The 14,356-nt window shown below is 53.3% G+C and overlaps 1 protein-coding gene across 21 annotated transcripts in view; it reads right to left on the bottom strand.

Moving 5' to 3' along the window:
* Nucleotides 1–14,356, bottom strand: part of LOC140261379 (protein CEPU-1) — a 219,655-nt gene that overhangs the window by 83,835 nt on the left and 121,464 nt on the right. For 5 of the 21 annotated variants that reach the window (XM_072354737.1, XM_072354730.1, XM_072354738.1 and 2 more), the window contains exon 2: nt 11,568–11,652. In XM_072354737.1, coding sequence (XP_072210838.1) covers nt 11,568–11,652 — 85 coding nt within the window. Of the gene's footprint in view, nt 1–11,567; nt 12,697–12,808; nt 13,074–14,356 lie in introns of those variants that run through there. The other 16 variants (XM_072354736.1, XM_072354735.1, XM_072354729.1 and 13 more) reach the window with 14 other exon arrangements.

Genomic DNA, 14,356 nt, shown 5'->3' on the forward strand with positions numbered 1-14,356 from the left:
AATGGATGTCAGTTCTGTTTCCATTGAAGAAAATAAAAATCAATGAAAGCCTCTTAGCCAGGCAGGGCACAGCGACGGCCCCGGTGCTGACTTTCCCTTCTCGCCCTATGCACCCGACTTCCCTCCATCATGCCAGCACAAAAGAACCCAAAGCATGAAGGAGGGCCAGGCAGACTGAGAGGCTCCTACAGGAGCAGGAGAGGGCAGAACATCCTTAGCAGAGCCCTCCATGCTCTACTGGTACCCGCAGGTGCTGGCAGCCCTTTGTACAAACCTCACCTCCAGCAGCCCCATTAGCAGAGCCCTCATCACAGATGCATTTCTAGAGGTTGCAGATGCATTCATACAGACAAAATTCCCTTTGCACCAAAAGCTTTTTGCTTTTGCTCCTGGGGGTCACTTTGCCACGCTGACACAAGCAGCGCTTTGCTGGCAGAGCAGGGTTGCTCCGGGTGGTCTGCATAGCACTGGCTCTGGTTTTCCCTTACTGCTAAAGCATTTCAGCCTCTCATGCAGAAAAGATGCAGCTCGGACATTTCGTTAGCACTAAAAGAATACTAATGAACTCGCAGGTTGCTGTGTGAGGTAGCTAATGACAAGCCTAATGACAAGCCTCCTCCAGAACTGCTTAGCTGAGGCTTCTGGAAGTTAGAGGGATGAGATGCAGATGGACTCAGCATCCAAAAAAAACCACGAAAATGTAATGAAACAAAAAGACCAAAAAACCTCTCTTCTTGCCCCGCTTCTGCTTGATGAAGTATCTGGTCGTCCTGCTCTGCAGCTTCCTTGCTGAAATTGTACGCTTGGCTCTCACACCACGCTCTGATCAATGTTAGATATTTCCTTTTTTGATCCTATTGCTTCTCCTAAATGCTTGGGTTGGGATTTATCACATCGACATGCAAGCTAGCCATTTGGACCCCATTTTACAGCAAATGGAGAGAAAAAGGCACTGCTAGGACACAATCTGTCTGACCTATTTTAGACATCTGCCTTAGACTGGGATGGATTGCACCCTAAAAAGGCCCATTGCTCTCCAGCGATTGCAAAGGGGGACTAGACAACACGCTCAGATGCAGACATCCATCATCCCAGACACCTGCAGTTACATGAGCAACTATCCCAGATTGCTCGTGCTTTTCTGTGCTCTGACCGAAATGCTAATTGATTGAGAGCCACCCAGCCTTCGAGGGGGCTTTTTGCTGGTGCCTTTGCTTTTACTCCCATGGAACAGGTGCATTCCATCTCACCTTAGCCCACGTTGGTCGTCTACATCAAACAAAGAGAAAGGCACCTCTACAAGGGTCACCTTTTGAGTGGGCAGGTGTGCTAGGAGGGCTGGCTTTCCCTCTCTGCCCCCAAACCTTGCTTAGATCAGGCATCCAACTCCTGGGTGCCCCCGATGCTCTGGGTACCCTGCGTCAGTGCCTTGGGAACGAGGGTCGCATCCTACCCAAAGCAAAGTCCATCTCTGCAGAAGAGCTTTATACAGTACCCAAAACAGACTCAAGCCTCAGCACAGAGCCAAGCATCCCCCATGCCGGGGCAAGGTTGGATACAGACCCCATCACTCCAGCTGTCTCGTCTCTGCATAATATCCCCTGGTGTGTTTTCAGCCCAGACACCTACTGCAATGAGCTTCTGCATTCGTGCTCTTTGCCTGCGTGCCTCTGTCTAGCAATATTCCCCAATAATTTGTGAAGTCTTTGGCCAATTTTAACTAAATTTGACAGAAGAACAGATGGCTCAAAGACATTAAGTACCTGCAAGTCTCGTACAGACAGGCAGCCAGGTACAGGAGAGGGACTCTGCATTGCCCGTGGAGGGAAAGGCCACACAAAATGAGATTCAGCCTCACTGGAAGCTCAGAGCCCACCAGCACAGAACCCTTCCCGGCATCCCAGCCACAGGCTGCAGTAATTTACTCCTGCTTGGACCAAAATGAAGCGAACTTGTAAGAAAGCTGGCTGCCGTGCCAAGCAGATGACGGATTTTGCATATGAAAGCAGAGCCCGTGTGACAGCTTAGAGGAAGGAGCAAAACCAACAAGGAACAAAAGTCACATTTCCATGCGAGCAAAGCGGTCACGTCTCTCCTCCGGACCTCGTTGTGCAATGCAGAGAAGAAAGGATGCAAGAAACTGCTGGAAAACCTGAGCCCAGCAAAGCAGCTCCCATCTACTGCAGCTGGAAGAGCAGCCAGTGGGCACCGGTGTGCTGTGCTAGAAGGGCTGCCCCTCTATTGCCCATTAACTTGCCTTTTATAATTAAGGTAGTTTACCTTTATAGATGGGCTCGCTGAGCCCCACAAAGCTTTTGGCACACAGAATCAAGCTGGATGCAAGCACAGGATGGGCTCTTGCTCAGCAGCTATGGGGGAAGAAAACTGCAGACCCGCACATCTGGCCCCACACATCTTCCCCCCCCCCACACACATCTGGCCCTGCTCTCACCATTGGGGTCTGGCTTGTTTGCCTCACCAACCCCCCCCCCACTGCTCTCAGACAAGGTTAATAGGGTAGAGAGAGAGCATCTGTTTATGAGAAGGTTATCAAGTGAAAGGCAGTAACACAGGCTCCAAACCAGCTTTTCATAGCCTCTTACTTATTATTTAATTTGGCTCCAGTATGCGAAATTAGGCTAATGGCTGTTAAGTGGTTAAGGCATGCACATTGTCCATCTGCCGGGAAGGCTCCGGGCCGTTGTGCTGTTTCAAAGGCTAAGAAGGAAAAATAATATGAGAGTTGCATGCTGTTAGCTTGAGAGCTCATAAACGCATTTTCTCCCTCTTTCCCTCGCTTTTTTATCTCTTTTATCTCCGATGCTTTGCCTGTTGCAGCATTAGGAACTTCTGGAAAGCGAGCTATGGGCTTCATTTTTTTCCCCCCTTCTCATTGCTGTTGTGCTGCTTTTCCCCCTTTGAATGGAGCCAGCCAGCTCCAGCAATGCCACAGACACCAGCTGGTGCCATCTTCTAGCGAAGTGCAGCATCTCCCACTGGATATCAGCAGCGGTCAGAACAAAACCCTGAGCTTTTGCTGCTGCTTCCCGACACCGGGATTGGCAGATTGTCCCCATCAACATCACACCATCAACATCACAGGTTGCTTCACACATGGTCTGGATGCACCCATAATGAGCACCTCCATGCACAACACAATGGTTTCCTGCACCATTAGGTGACACCAGCACAGACTGAAGCTCTCTCTTCCCTCCAATCCCATATCGGATCAATTCTGATGGGGATTAGGGTTGGACCTGATGACGTTGCTGGTCTTTTCCAACCCTGGAATCCTATTCTATGAGTCTCAGTTGTGTCATACAAGAGTTGAGCTCGTTCCTTCATTAAGTAGCTTTCAACAGCAGCACACCATGCAAACACAGGGGCTCCCCAGAAACCATCTGCGGACATTTGGCTTTTCGAGGAGCAGCCCCAGGGCTGCTGAGCCCCAACAAGGTGCTCTGCTCTCATGAAAGCAGCTCTTGAGCTGCAGCAAAACAAATAAAGGCAGCCAAAATGGGCTCTCTAAGTAAGAGCCGAGCCGTCTCTGCGTGAGAAGGGTTATTTATGGGGACATGAGGAGGGAGAAGGCAGCTGAAGAGCATTTCTCATTTCCCCCCATTACGGCAACAACCCCACTTGAAATCCAACTTTATTTCTTCCTTCTCGTGCCAGGAAAGAAAACAAAACAAATGCCACTAACAAAGCCACAGCCTTCCCTCCCTTGTTATCCCCCTGATTTCTCCAGGGCTGTTTCAGAATCACAGCAGGAGCGATGCACGGCGCTTGGCAGCAGAGAGGAAAGATGAGAGCAGTTCCCCATGCCTGCTCCCCCACCTCCCCCAGGTGCCCCCAACTCTGCTCCACCTCAGCACTGCTTCCCTGCGGGTGCTCTCCATCTGCACCGCTCCCATTGCCTGCAGCTCTGCACCCTGCATCTCTCAGTTGGTATCTGCAGGAATTACTGCTCCCCTGCACTGTATCTATCTCAGTTCATTAGCTGTGAACCAAGTATATATCTCTATATCTCTATAGCTACATATTTCTATACCTCTCTACCCATATACCTCTTTAACTACACAGATAGATATGCCATTTTTATGTGTTATACCTCTGCACTGATATAAAGAGATACTCAGAATCCATGTGTTATACCTCCATACCGATATAGATAGACATCCAGCTCTCCTGTGTTACACCTCCATACCAACAAAGACAGACACTCACTTTCTGTGTGTTACACCTCTATACCGATACAGATAAGATTTCCATGCGTGCCAATGGTTGGCATGTGCAGAATGCAACAGAATTCTGCTTGGGGATGGTCATCACAACACTCAGCAATCCCAAACTGCTCAGCTCAATGCACACCTCCCTGAAGTGCAGCCTCACCCAAAAGGCAGCAGCCAGCATCTGGATGGCTTTGGGGAAGGGATGGGGAAATAAAGAAGGGGGAAGAACATGTGTTTATTGCACTGCGTGCTGACAGGATAAAGCATGTTGGAACAACCTCCAAAGCGAGCTGCTTGGCCCATGTCCTGCAGCTCTGCACCTGCTCACACCGACACGATCGCCGCGACAAATCAGTGCACGGCGTGCAGAGCTGGGGGATGATGGAGAGGAGAATGGGATCTGGGGGAACCTGCCCAGCTTTGGCCAGTTGGTGTGGAAAAGCTTTGCTGGTGCGGCAGGCTGCATCTGCGGAGCGAGCTGCTGCAATGGCTCCGTGCTGGCAAAACCCCTGCTTTGACACTTTTATGCCTGCGCATCTGTGCTTTTGCCAGCAGTGTGTATTCCCCTCGCAGGCTGTGGGAGACATTAAGCTATGCTAGCAGAAGTGTGACACCAGGAGAGCTTTGTCTGAATAGCATATCCTGGCAAACGTGCAGGATAGAGAACATCTACAATCAGGTTAAGGGATAAACACTGACAGAGCCTAAGAGCCTTCACAGACCCTACATTTCTAGTGTGTGTGCAGGCTGGAAGTGGGCACAGCATGACATGGCATAGCACAGCAGAGCATGGCACAGCATGGCATGGCACAGCATGGTAGAAAATGGCATGGTAGAGCATGGCACGGCACAGCACGGCGCATCAAAGCATGGCACAGCGCGGCTGCAGGAGCTTCTTGGAGGAGTGCTCAGCTCTCACAAGCTGTCAGTGAGCATATGCAGGGAACGAAAGCATTGCTGCGTTCTGCTTCTGATCAGCAGTGTTTTGAAGGGTTTTCTTGGCCTAGTCACCAGCAAATTTGGCAAGGCGTTTCCCAAGCACTGAGCTGGCACCTGCAGGAAAGAGGGTGCTTTATTCCAAGGCGGCAACATAAAAATCCAAGGAGAAAGCTTTGAACTAAAGCTGATGGGCACAGCGGCTGCTTCTGAGACACGAGCAGAGGGGAGATTTGTGGGGATGAAGGTGAGCTGGGAGGAGGCTGCAGGATTTGCAGGAGGCGAACTGAGGAACAGAGGTTGCTTTGATTTCCTCCTGTACTTTATGGAAACAAAGCTTCCACCTCCTCCTCTCCTCCCAGGGAACACAAAGGAACACTCACTGCTCGTGGCCCAGCACTGGGACCAGCGCTGCAGGTGATGGATGGGGATGAGGGAGAGGAGGAGGAAGCGCTTCCCTGGGCTCTGCAGCAGCAAATGGCCTCGGCGATTAAAACTGAGTGGGCAGTTGTGTATCACTCCGGATTTTCTGCCTGTTTCATCACCAGCAGTGACTCAGGAATATTCTTCATCGCCCTCAAGCGAGGATATGATCATTTTCTGCCACTTGAGATGAAGCTAATTTTACAGCAGCGTAGAGAGGGAGATGTCATGTGCCCATTTCTATACTGCCTGCATCACATCAGCGCAGCACAGCGGGGCTATAGGTGCTGACTGCAGGAAAACCCGATAGTGGGGATAAACCACCCCAGCAGCAGCGGAGGGCGGTTTGGAGGTGCTGAAAAATGAGAGGAGATTGGAATCAAGACTTCACATTACAGAAAGAGACATCAATATCCTATCCCTGGTCAGGCTTGTTAGGAGGAGAAATATCCAGGTCGCGTGATGCTTTGTTATACGCTCCTAAAAGGGCAGGTATGATAAGCAAGAGGTTCCTAGCACAGATATCTGCTCACACCCAGCCCAGATATGGGTCAGTTAAGTTATTGACAACTGGCAAGGCAAAGGGGAGCAGTGTTAAGAGTGGACACATCCCCATCCCATCCTTTGGGCAGCACCAGGACATCGCACTGCACCCTTCCATCCAGCACATCAGTGGGATCATGGTGCAGCTCCCTAACACTGAGGCTGGGTCCTAGCATGGAGGATGACTCTTGGCCATCAAGCCTTTGGTCTTTTCTAGAAGACCCAAGAAGGTATTCATCCCCCTATGACCTTGGCCATTTGAATGGATGGAGGCCACCAAAACAGCGCAGGATCTATAGATGGCCACAGTGTCTCATGTGCTGCTCCCAGACACATGCCTGGGGTCAAAGCCCTGTATTTGGCTAAGCAAGATCAGCAGTCTGCATGCTGCTGGCTGTAAACCAGCAAGGAGATTGCAGCTGCTGTCCTCCACCAGCCAAGGACAAGCAGGGAAATTTAGGAGATGTAGCTGACGTGCACCAGTGAAGGTATCTCCCTCAAACATCCATCTCCACGACAGAGCAATAACAACCCAAGGTGGGATTTTGGCCTTCTGGCCACGTCCTGCCGTGCCACAGAGCATAAGTACCAAGAGGGGAGAGGAAAGTCAAGGGTAATGCTGCCTTGTGCTCCTCACGGTGCTTTTGCAGAGGACTAAATCACATCTCACACACACACTGGAGTGCCTCGGACTCATGTACTCACAGTGCTGCCTCCCCACATTGCCATGTCCTGCCCTGATTTACACCTTGCACCAAACTGCTGAGCAAATGGGGTCACAGTGTGCAATGGCCAGCCTACAGCTTGGCCTCTGCAAGCTGATATTCAATATAAGCCTTGTTTGAGTCAAAGCAGAACAGCTCCTACAGCTCAAGAAGCAATAGGAAGGATGTAGTTACAGGGAAACATTGATTTCAGAACTCAAAGCAGCTCAGAGGAGGGCAGGAAAACGCTTCTTTTTGCAGCCAAAGGGAAACTCTGATTCTAGGAATTCATCCCTTCCGAGACCAGACGAAACCAAAATTGCACTATTTCCCATAAGACGCTCTAAAACCTTAAGTAACTTAAGTGTGAGTTTTCCACCTCCAAGTTGGAGCAGGAGATGCCTGCACAGCTCCCAGGGAATGTCACTGCAAGGTGAGCACTGGACCCACAGAGATGTGGAAAATACATGCATTGTACAACATAATGGATGCTCGGATCATGTCTGGGGCCCTGCGTGTGTCTGATAAAACAGACGCAGGTGTCAGAGCCGTTTATGGCCGCAGAGTCGGTCAAAACCTCCCATCTCTAGAAAAAAAACCAACACCGAACAGACCTGTGATATTTCACCAGCTGCTCGCGCTGAAAGGTGGTTTTATTCCTTATTTACTCTATCCTCATTGGCATGCAGAGCTGGACTCGTGCGTCTCCTCTTTGACCCTTGGTGTCCTTTCCCTTCCCTCTCAGCATCACCACCAGCTCCTCTTCCAGGGGGACAACACAGCTGCCAAGTTTGCCTCCAGCCGCCCATCCTCACCCATCTGCTCTCCCATCTCCTCATTCTGCACGTAAACCACCGACCTCCTTCCAGCAGGACTGCTGCTTGGGAAGAGCCAACACTTGGGAAGAGCCAAGAGCCCTTACTAAGGCAAGATTCTTAACATCCTGGCAATGAAGGCATGCTTGGCATTCCAGAAGGAGCTCCAAGCATGGAGCCAGCCCAGCCTAGCGCTCAGCATTCAGTGGCTTTTGTACCTCTGAACGTTACACTCAAGGGCATTACGCATTCGCCTTGCAGAGGTGCTGCTTGCAACAAAGAGCCAACTCTTCCTGCTGGGGGAGGGCTTTCTGCATTGCTATTCCTTGCACAGCGCATCAACAGTTTGCATATTGTAGCAAGACTAAGATGCTGTCTTCCAACCTGATCCACAGTCCATTACAGTTAGGATAAAGACTTGTGGTGACATTAATGAGCGCTGGATCTGCCCCTTTGTCGGCATAAATCTCTTTATTGCATTGGGGGGATTGCATTTTCCCATTTGCTTGTTTGTTTGGCTCTGTATTCTCATTACAGTTTCTATTAGCCAGTTCTCCCGCTGATGTGGTCGTAGATTAAGTCCTTCCTATTTCCCCCCCCTTCCTCCTGAAGGAAAATAAGGGTGTTTGAGCTCCAGAACAACAAACAGAAACGTGCAGGCCGTGGGGTCTGGAAGGAGTGAGGAACAGCTCTGCTAGACCAAGGCCAGTTAACTCCCCTGAAGCCAACAGAAGGGGCATGGATTTAGGTCCCATGCTAGGTTCCAAGGGCTGCACACAGATAAACACACCGATAGGACCTCGGGGGGCACCTAACATCAGATGAACTTCCATCTCGTAACACTGCCTTAGCAATTAGAAATGCCACCTTCCCACTGAACAGCTCTGGACCTACAGGCTCCGATCCTCACCCTACCAGCCCTTCCCGTCCCAGAGTGCCACCTGCTGGATTTACACCTCCCTCAAGCTGGCACTCAGCCTTAGGATGGACACAGAAATGCACAAGATGCCCCCAGCCCCAAAAGCCACACTGAGCTCGAGGCAGCAGAGCTATAGAGGGAAGCCCTCTCTGGCACAGCAATCAGGAGCGCATCTCATCTCGGATGGAAATCGTACTCAGGAAAAATAAAAGTAATCCATGCATATGATGATTTTATGTTATTTCCCCCCCTCCCAGCCCCCCACTTTAAGCTGATTCCATCTCGGAGATGGGGGAGAGGTGCCTGAGATTTGCTGACACATCACTTTAGCAATCAACTCCTCTCTCAGAAACGCCGTTGCAAGCAAAGTCAGAGGCAGCACTGGGGATGCACTGGGGCTGTGCAGCCCCTCTGCTGATGGGTCTGTGGGTGCGGGGAGGGATCCCACGGAGCCCCACAGAACAGAGTCAAACTTGGGGCTAGGAGAGATTCAGCTCCTGTAACTCAGATTTGTCTCTTCACGGTGGAATGAAAATGAATAAAGGCATCAAGAAAACCAGGGAGCAGCCAGGGAAAGAAGTGCTGCTCCGGTTGGATCTGCACCTGCTCCTTCTCAGGACACTGTGAACTCATAGGGATGCCTGCAAGCACCCGTGTGTGCCGCTGGTGTTGTCAGAGCTGCGCGTGGGAAGTGCTGACTGATGCCTATCAGAGTGAAACAGCAATCAAACCTCTTGTTTTGGTGCTGAGAAAGCTTCTGCAGAGGTCTGAGAAATGGGTTGGGTTCGGTGCTGCTGCAAGCACGGGGCGCGAGCTGCTGGTAACTGGGGTGGGTAGGATGCAACCAAGGCGTGGGATGGGATGGACCAGCCTCACCCTCACCATGTTATGAAGCAAGGCTGACAGCTCCGAGCCACCCTGCACCCTAAGCATAACCCCAAGAGCAGGAGCAGCCCTGGCTCAGAGCCCAGCGTGGGCACTGATAAAGGCACTGAGACGTCAGACTGGACACCCTCAAGTTCTTTTCCTACCCCTGCAGTTTCTACCACATCCCAGAGTAACCCACTCACAACCACCCCAGGCACGAGCTCTATCCCAGCATCTAAACACAGACTTAGATTTAACCATGACCAAAGCAACACACACGTCTGTGAGCATCATCAGACATCCCAAGACAGAAGGAAATGATCACCTCTGGTGCCTCCACCCCACTCTGACTCAACCTTGCAGGCACATGAGCACAGTCCCACGGCACCGACCCCAAACGCACCATCCCCAACCCCAGCTCCTGCAGCCACGCACCCCAAAACAACCATGCAACAACACAGAGCAAAGCCTGCACCCCTTTCAATGAGCTCTGGGGCTGTGCTTTGTTGGGCCTGGGCATGAGCTGCTCTCTGCAGCCATGTGCTGTGCTGTGACCAGCACGCCAGGCACGGAGCCGGGAGGGCACCGCGGGGCTGCTGGCACCCAGTGTGGAGTAACCCAATTGCAGCCCTCGTGGGGCTTTCACAGAAGCAGCAAAGTTTTACAGCTTGCTTTTCCTTTTGTCAGCTGGGGGGGGAATAAAAGGAAAAAAACCATAAAAAGGGACCTCCAGAGACATATGCTTCCTTCCAAGTCCTTGGCTGCGCCTCGCCGTCCTCCCACCGCGCATGGAAATGAGTGGGAAGGGAGGAAAAAGGAGAGGAAGACCGATTTCCCCCTCCCTGTGCTCCATGCATCAGTGTGCTGGGCGGGAGGGAACACGCAGCAGCATTGCTATTCCAAACAAGTGAACTCCCAAACAACAGATCGATGGCTGCACCGCCAGAGAGACTCATTGCTCCCAACCGTCCCCACCTTACACCAGCAGGAAAATAAACCACACCAAACTGCCACTGCAAGACGCACTGCTACGCCTCTCCAGTGACCAAACTAATGCCATGAGACGGGTAATTCCCAGCAGCAATGGGCCCAAGGGGAAGCACGATGGGAATACTGCCTGCAGGGCCGCTTCCCAAAGCCAGGTGCAAGATTTGTCACCTGTGTGTCACCACCCAACAGCCTCGCTGAGAAGGAAAGCAGCCCTCGTGCTGACTCACGCCGCTGTCCCTCTGCTTTCTGTGCAGTGCTTGGCTTGTGTGCACGCTGAGCGGGGCTGTGCACCATGGGCAGGGCAGGAACCCCAAGTAGAGCAGCCCTCCTGCTCCCAATGAGTTTGCAGAGTGCCTGCACTCATGCCTCCCACCCACAGCTTTTGCTCCCTTAGCATAAAACCTTCCCTCTTTGACATCCCATTGTAAATCTATAGGATTTTCAGTGCTTGGATATTTGAAAGAGCTATTTAAACCAGAAACAGGGAGCTGAGCTCTGATTCAACACCCCCCCAATGAACCCATACCCAACCTTTCTGGCCCAGCCATGCCATGCCACAGGACAAAACCATCAGGATGGCACATGGCTGCTCCATCCTCCCCTCCTGGGTGTGGGGCTGAAAGGCACAGCTACAAGATGCTGAGTCCCAGCAAACACACCTGGAGAGGATTCACATTTGTAAGGGAGCCCGACCAAAAATCTTCCCCTTGTTCAGTCCTGCCTTGGCCCTGCTCCACTCGCTCCCCTGCGCACACCTGACCCTTGCAGATACCAAAGTCTTTCCCGAGTTGCAAGCACTGCACCCAAGCATGGCAATTCAAACACAGCTTTGTACTGCTCATGTCCCTGCCCAGCAGCCCCGCCGGGACGCTGCACCCATCTGCTGTGAGAACAGGGACCGGGAGTGGGGCACAGTGCTGGGCACAACCCCTGCACCCACGGCACCACTGCAGGCAGGACAGGGGCAGGAGGTGCAGCCCACAGCCCCACATTCCCCCCCAGAGTCCCAAAGAAGGGAGCGGCGCTCACAGCTTTATAGTTCCCCAAGTGGGGAAACCAAGGCACGTCCCAAAGGCAGAGGCAGCCCCCGCGCAGCACAACCCCCCCCAACAGCCCAAGCCGAGGCAGCAGCTCCTACCTGAGCGTGGCACTCTCCCCTTGCCGCACAGTCACGTTGTCCATAGCTTTGGGGAAGGTGGCATCTCCGCTGCGCACGGGCACTCCTGCGGGCACAAGGAAGAGCAGCCTGAGACAGAGGACGACTAGGCACCTCCAGGGCAGGGCTAAGCACCCACCGACCCCCATCCTGGGCAGCAGGGACTTTTCCACCAGGCAAAAAACACACCCGACGAGGCCACCGGGAGCGAAAAGGGGGGAGAGGAGGGAGGGGGTGCGTGTGTGTGGGGACGGGGGGGAGCAAAACCACCGGGGCGGGCGCGGAGGCGAGCGATGCGGAGCTCCACGGAGATCAGGAGAGCCCCTGGAAAGGCAGCCTGCGAGCACTGAGCCTGCCGAGCGGCATCCGGAGGGAGTCCCCAGTATCCTCGGGTGAGGGAGGAGGACGGGAGGGCCGGGGGGAGGAGGAAGAGGAGGAGGAGAAGTGGCAAAGGTGCTGGACGCTGGGCGAGCCGGCTCTTCCCGGGAGCAGTCCGAGGCTCACTTGGGCACGGAGGTGCCGGGGGCTGCGCCGCACTCCCTCCCCGCACACTTGTCCTGAGTTCACAGCTCCCCGAGCGGGGGCAGTCCATAAAGACAAGGGAAAAAAAAAATAAAAGAGAGAAAGAAAGAAAAGCCAACGAGAGACGGCAGAAAAAAAACCACCACTCCCTGCAGCGAGACGGCAAACGGGTCCAGAAGCAACAAAGGCACAGTGGGCAAAGGCCCCCCAAAGTGCCCAGCAGTCCCTCTCCTCCTCCAGTCCCAGCGTGGGATCCCAAAGGCAGGCTGGTCCCGGCGGGACGCAGGGCGCTGCGATGTAGGATGTCGGATGTTGGGATGTCGGATGTTGGGATGTCGGATGTTGGGATGTCGGATGTTGGGATGTCGGAGGTCGGGATGCCAGACACCCTCAGCAGCAGCAGGACGGGGTGCAGAAGGGCGGCAGCATCCCAGCCCCGGCGGCACAGCTGCCCGGGAGCATCCCAGCGCGGCACGCAGGCTGACTGCCCGGGGTTGTCATGGCAGCGGCTCCATCACTGACCGGCACTTTGGCTCCTGCTCGCTCACAGCTCCGCACAGCCGCGCGCAAGCAGCGGGCGCGCGCTCTCGGGCGAAGGACGGCCGCCTTAACCCCCACCGCACCGCGCTCCGTGGGGATGGGATGGGATGGGATCGGGTACCTCCCCCCCATCTCCCCTCCTCACTTCCCAGCGTGCTTACCTGCACCCGGCAGCCGAACGACCTCTGATATTTACCCCCCTCTGCCTCCACACCATCCCTTCCCTGGGCGGCAAAGGTGCTGTGTAGGAGGGGAAACTGAGGCACGGGATGGTTTCCCCCTTCCCACACTCCCCTTCACCCGCCATAAAAACCCACGCAGATAGCGACAAGGAGAGGCAGGAGGGTGCCCTCCTGGTCCTCTGCACCTCGCAGACATGAGTGTCGGTGCTAAATTCCTCCCCAGCTGCAGGCGCAGTCCCCGAGTACTTTTTATCAGCTCATAATTTAACAGATATCACATTTGCTTATGCCGAGCAGTTCCTCCTTCCCTCCGCTAGCGGCCGGGCGCATTAATAATATTTCCAGGCACAGCTTCGTGCTGGTAAAGGTGCTGGGAGCCATCCTCAGAGCACAACATCCCGGAGCCATTGAGAGGTGCTTTGCTTTCAGCTCCTGCAGCCCCGCACCCCCTGGCTCACACAGTGCTGCAGGACCCCATCCCCAAACCCTCCCCCCTCCATCCCTCACCACGTGCTCTGCAGCCCTCACCCCACACCGGGGATTTTTGTGGGCTTTAAATCACTGCCAACCTGAGCTGGATTCCGAGGGGTGACCTAGATGTGAAAGGATCCATAGCCCGTTACTAATCCCCGGAGTCTCCGAATCCCCTGTAAACTACTGCTTAATTCACTAACTGTGCTATTTAATCTCCCAAACATTATGAGCTGTGCCAGGCAGAGGAAACACTCAATCAAATAAAGCTTTATTATTATTGTGAGTGCTGATAGGTCATATGAGAAGGGGATTGCTTTGCATTTCTCTCCTGACTCCTTTCCTTTCCAAAGGCTCTGCTTTATGAATCCAGCACGGCTGGGACGTGCTGCCCTGCATTCCCTCCCTCCACTTCCCGGCTCCCTGGAGAAAGGAGCAGCTCTCTGCAGCCCTCAGTGGGAGGAGGGAGCCCTGCAGCTCACCCTGCTCAGTGCAGGAGGGCTTCACAACTTTTGCAGCCTCAAAACCTAGCTGCAAACAGCCAGATGAGTTCGTGACAGAATGAAACTCCACGTGCAGGGCTGCATTTCCCCTGCAGCAGGGAATTTTCAGGGATGTATAAGTCAGCGAGGAACAAGAGGCACTGATTTTGCTTGGAGCATCCTTTTGGGACCACCCCGTGCTACTTAATTGCTGCCCACATGCATAGGACCCACATCACTCAGTGCACACCCTGCTCCCTTTGGCTGGGCAGCATCAGGCTCCTTCATCAGCAAAACCAATGGGAACAAAAGGACCGCAGCCACGCAACCTCCTAAGGCAGCATTCGGCCTCAGATTGCTGGGACAGAAATCACCTGTCAGCACTGAGAGCAGGAGGACCTCAAAGGGCTTGGGGTGACTTCCAGACATCCCAACCATGTTAGGAGATGCTTGGTGCCATCTGCAAATCCCAAGGAATTTAAATTGCTGGTTCCTGCATACCAATGCCCAGCAGAATCCCTGCCCATCCCTACTCTCCCTCTCTTGCATACACGCAACGTACATATAAATCAGC

The sequence above is a fragment of the Excalfactoria chinensis genome, chromosome 21 (assembly GCF_039878825.1).
Source record: "Excalfactoria chinensis isolate bCotChi1 chromosome 21, bCotChi1.hap2, whole genome shotgun sequence".
In the NCBI taxonomy this organism is placed as follows: domain Eukaryota; kingdom Metazoa; phylum Chordata; class Aves; order Galliformes; family Phasianidae; genus Excalfactoria; species Excalfactoria chinensis.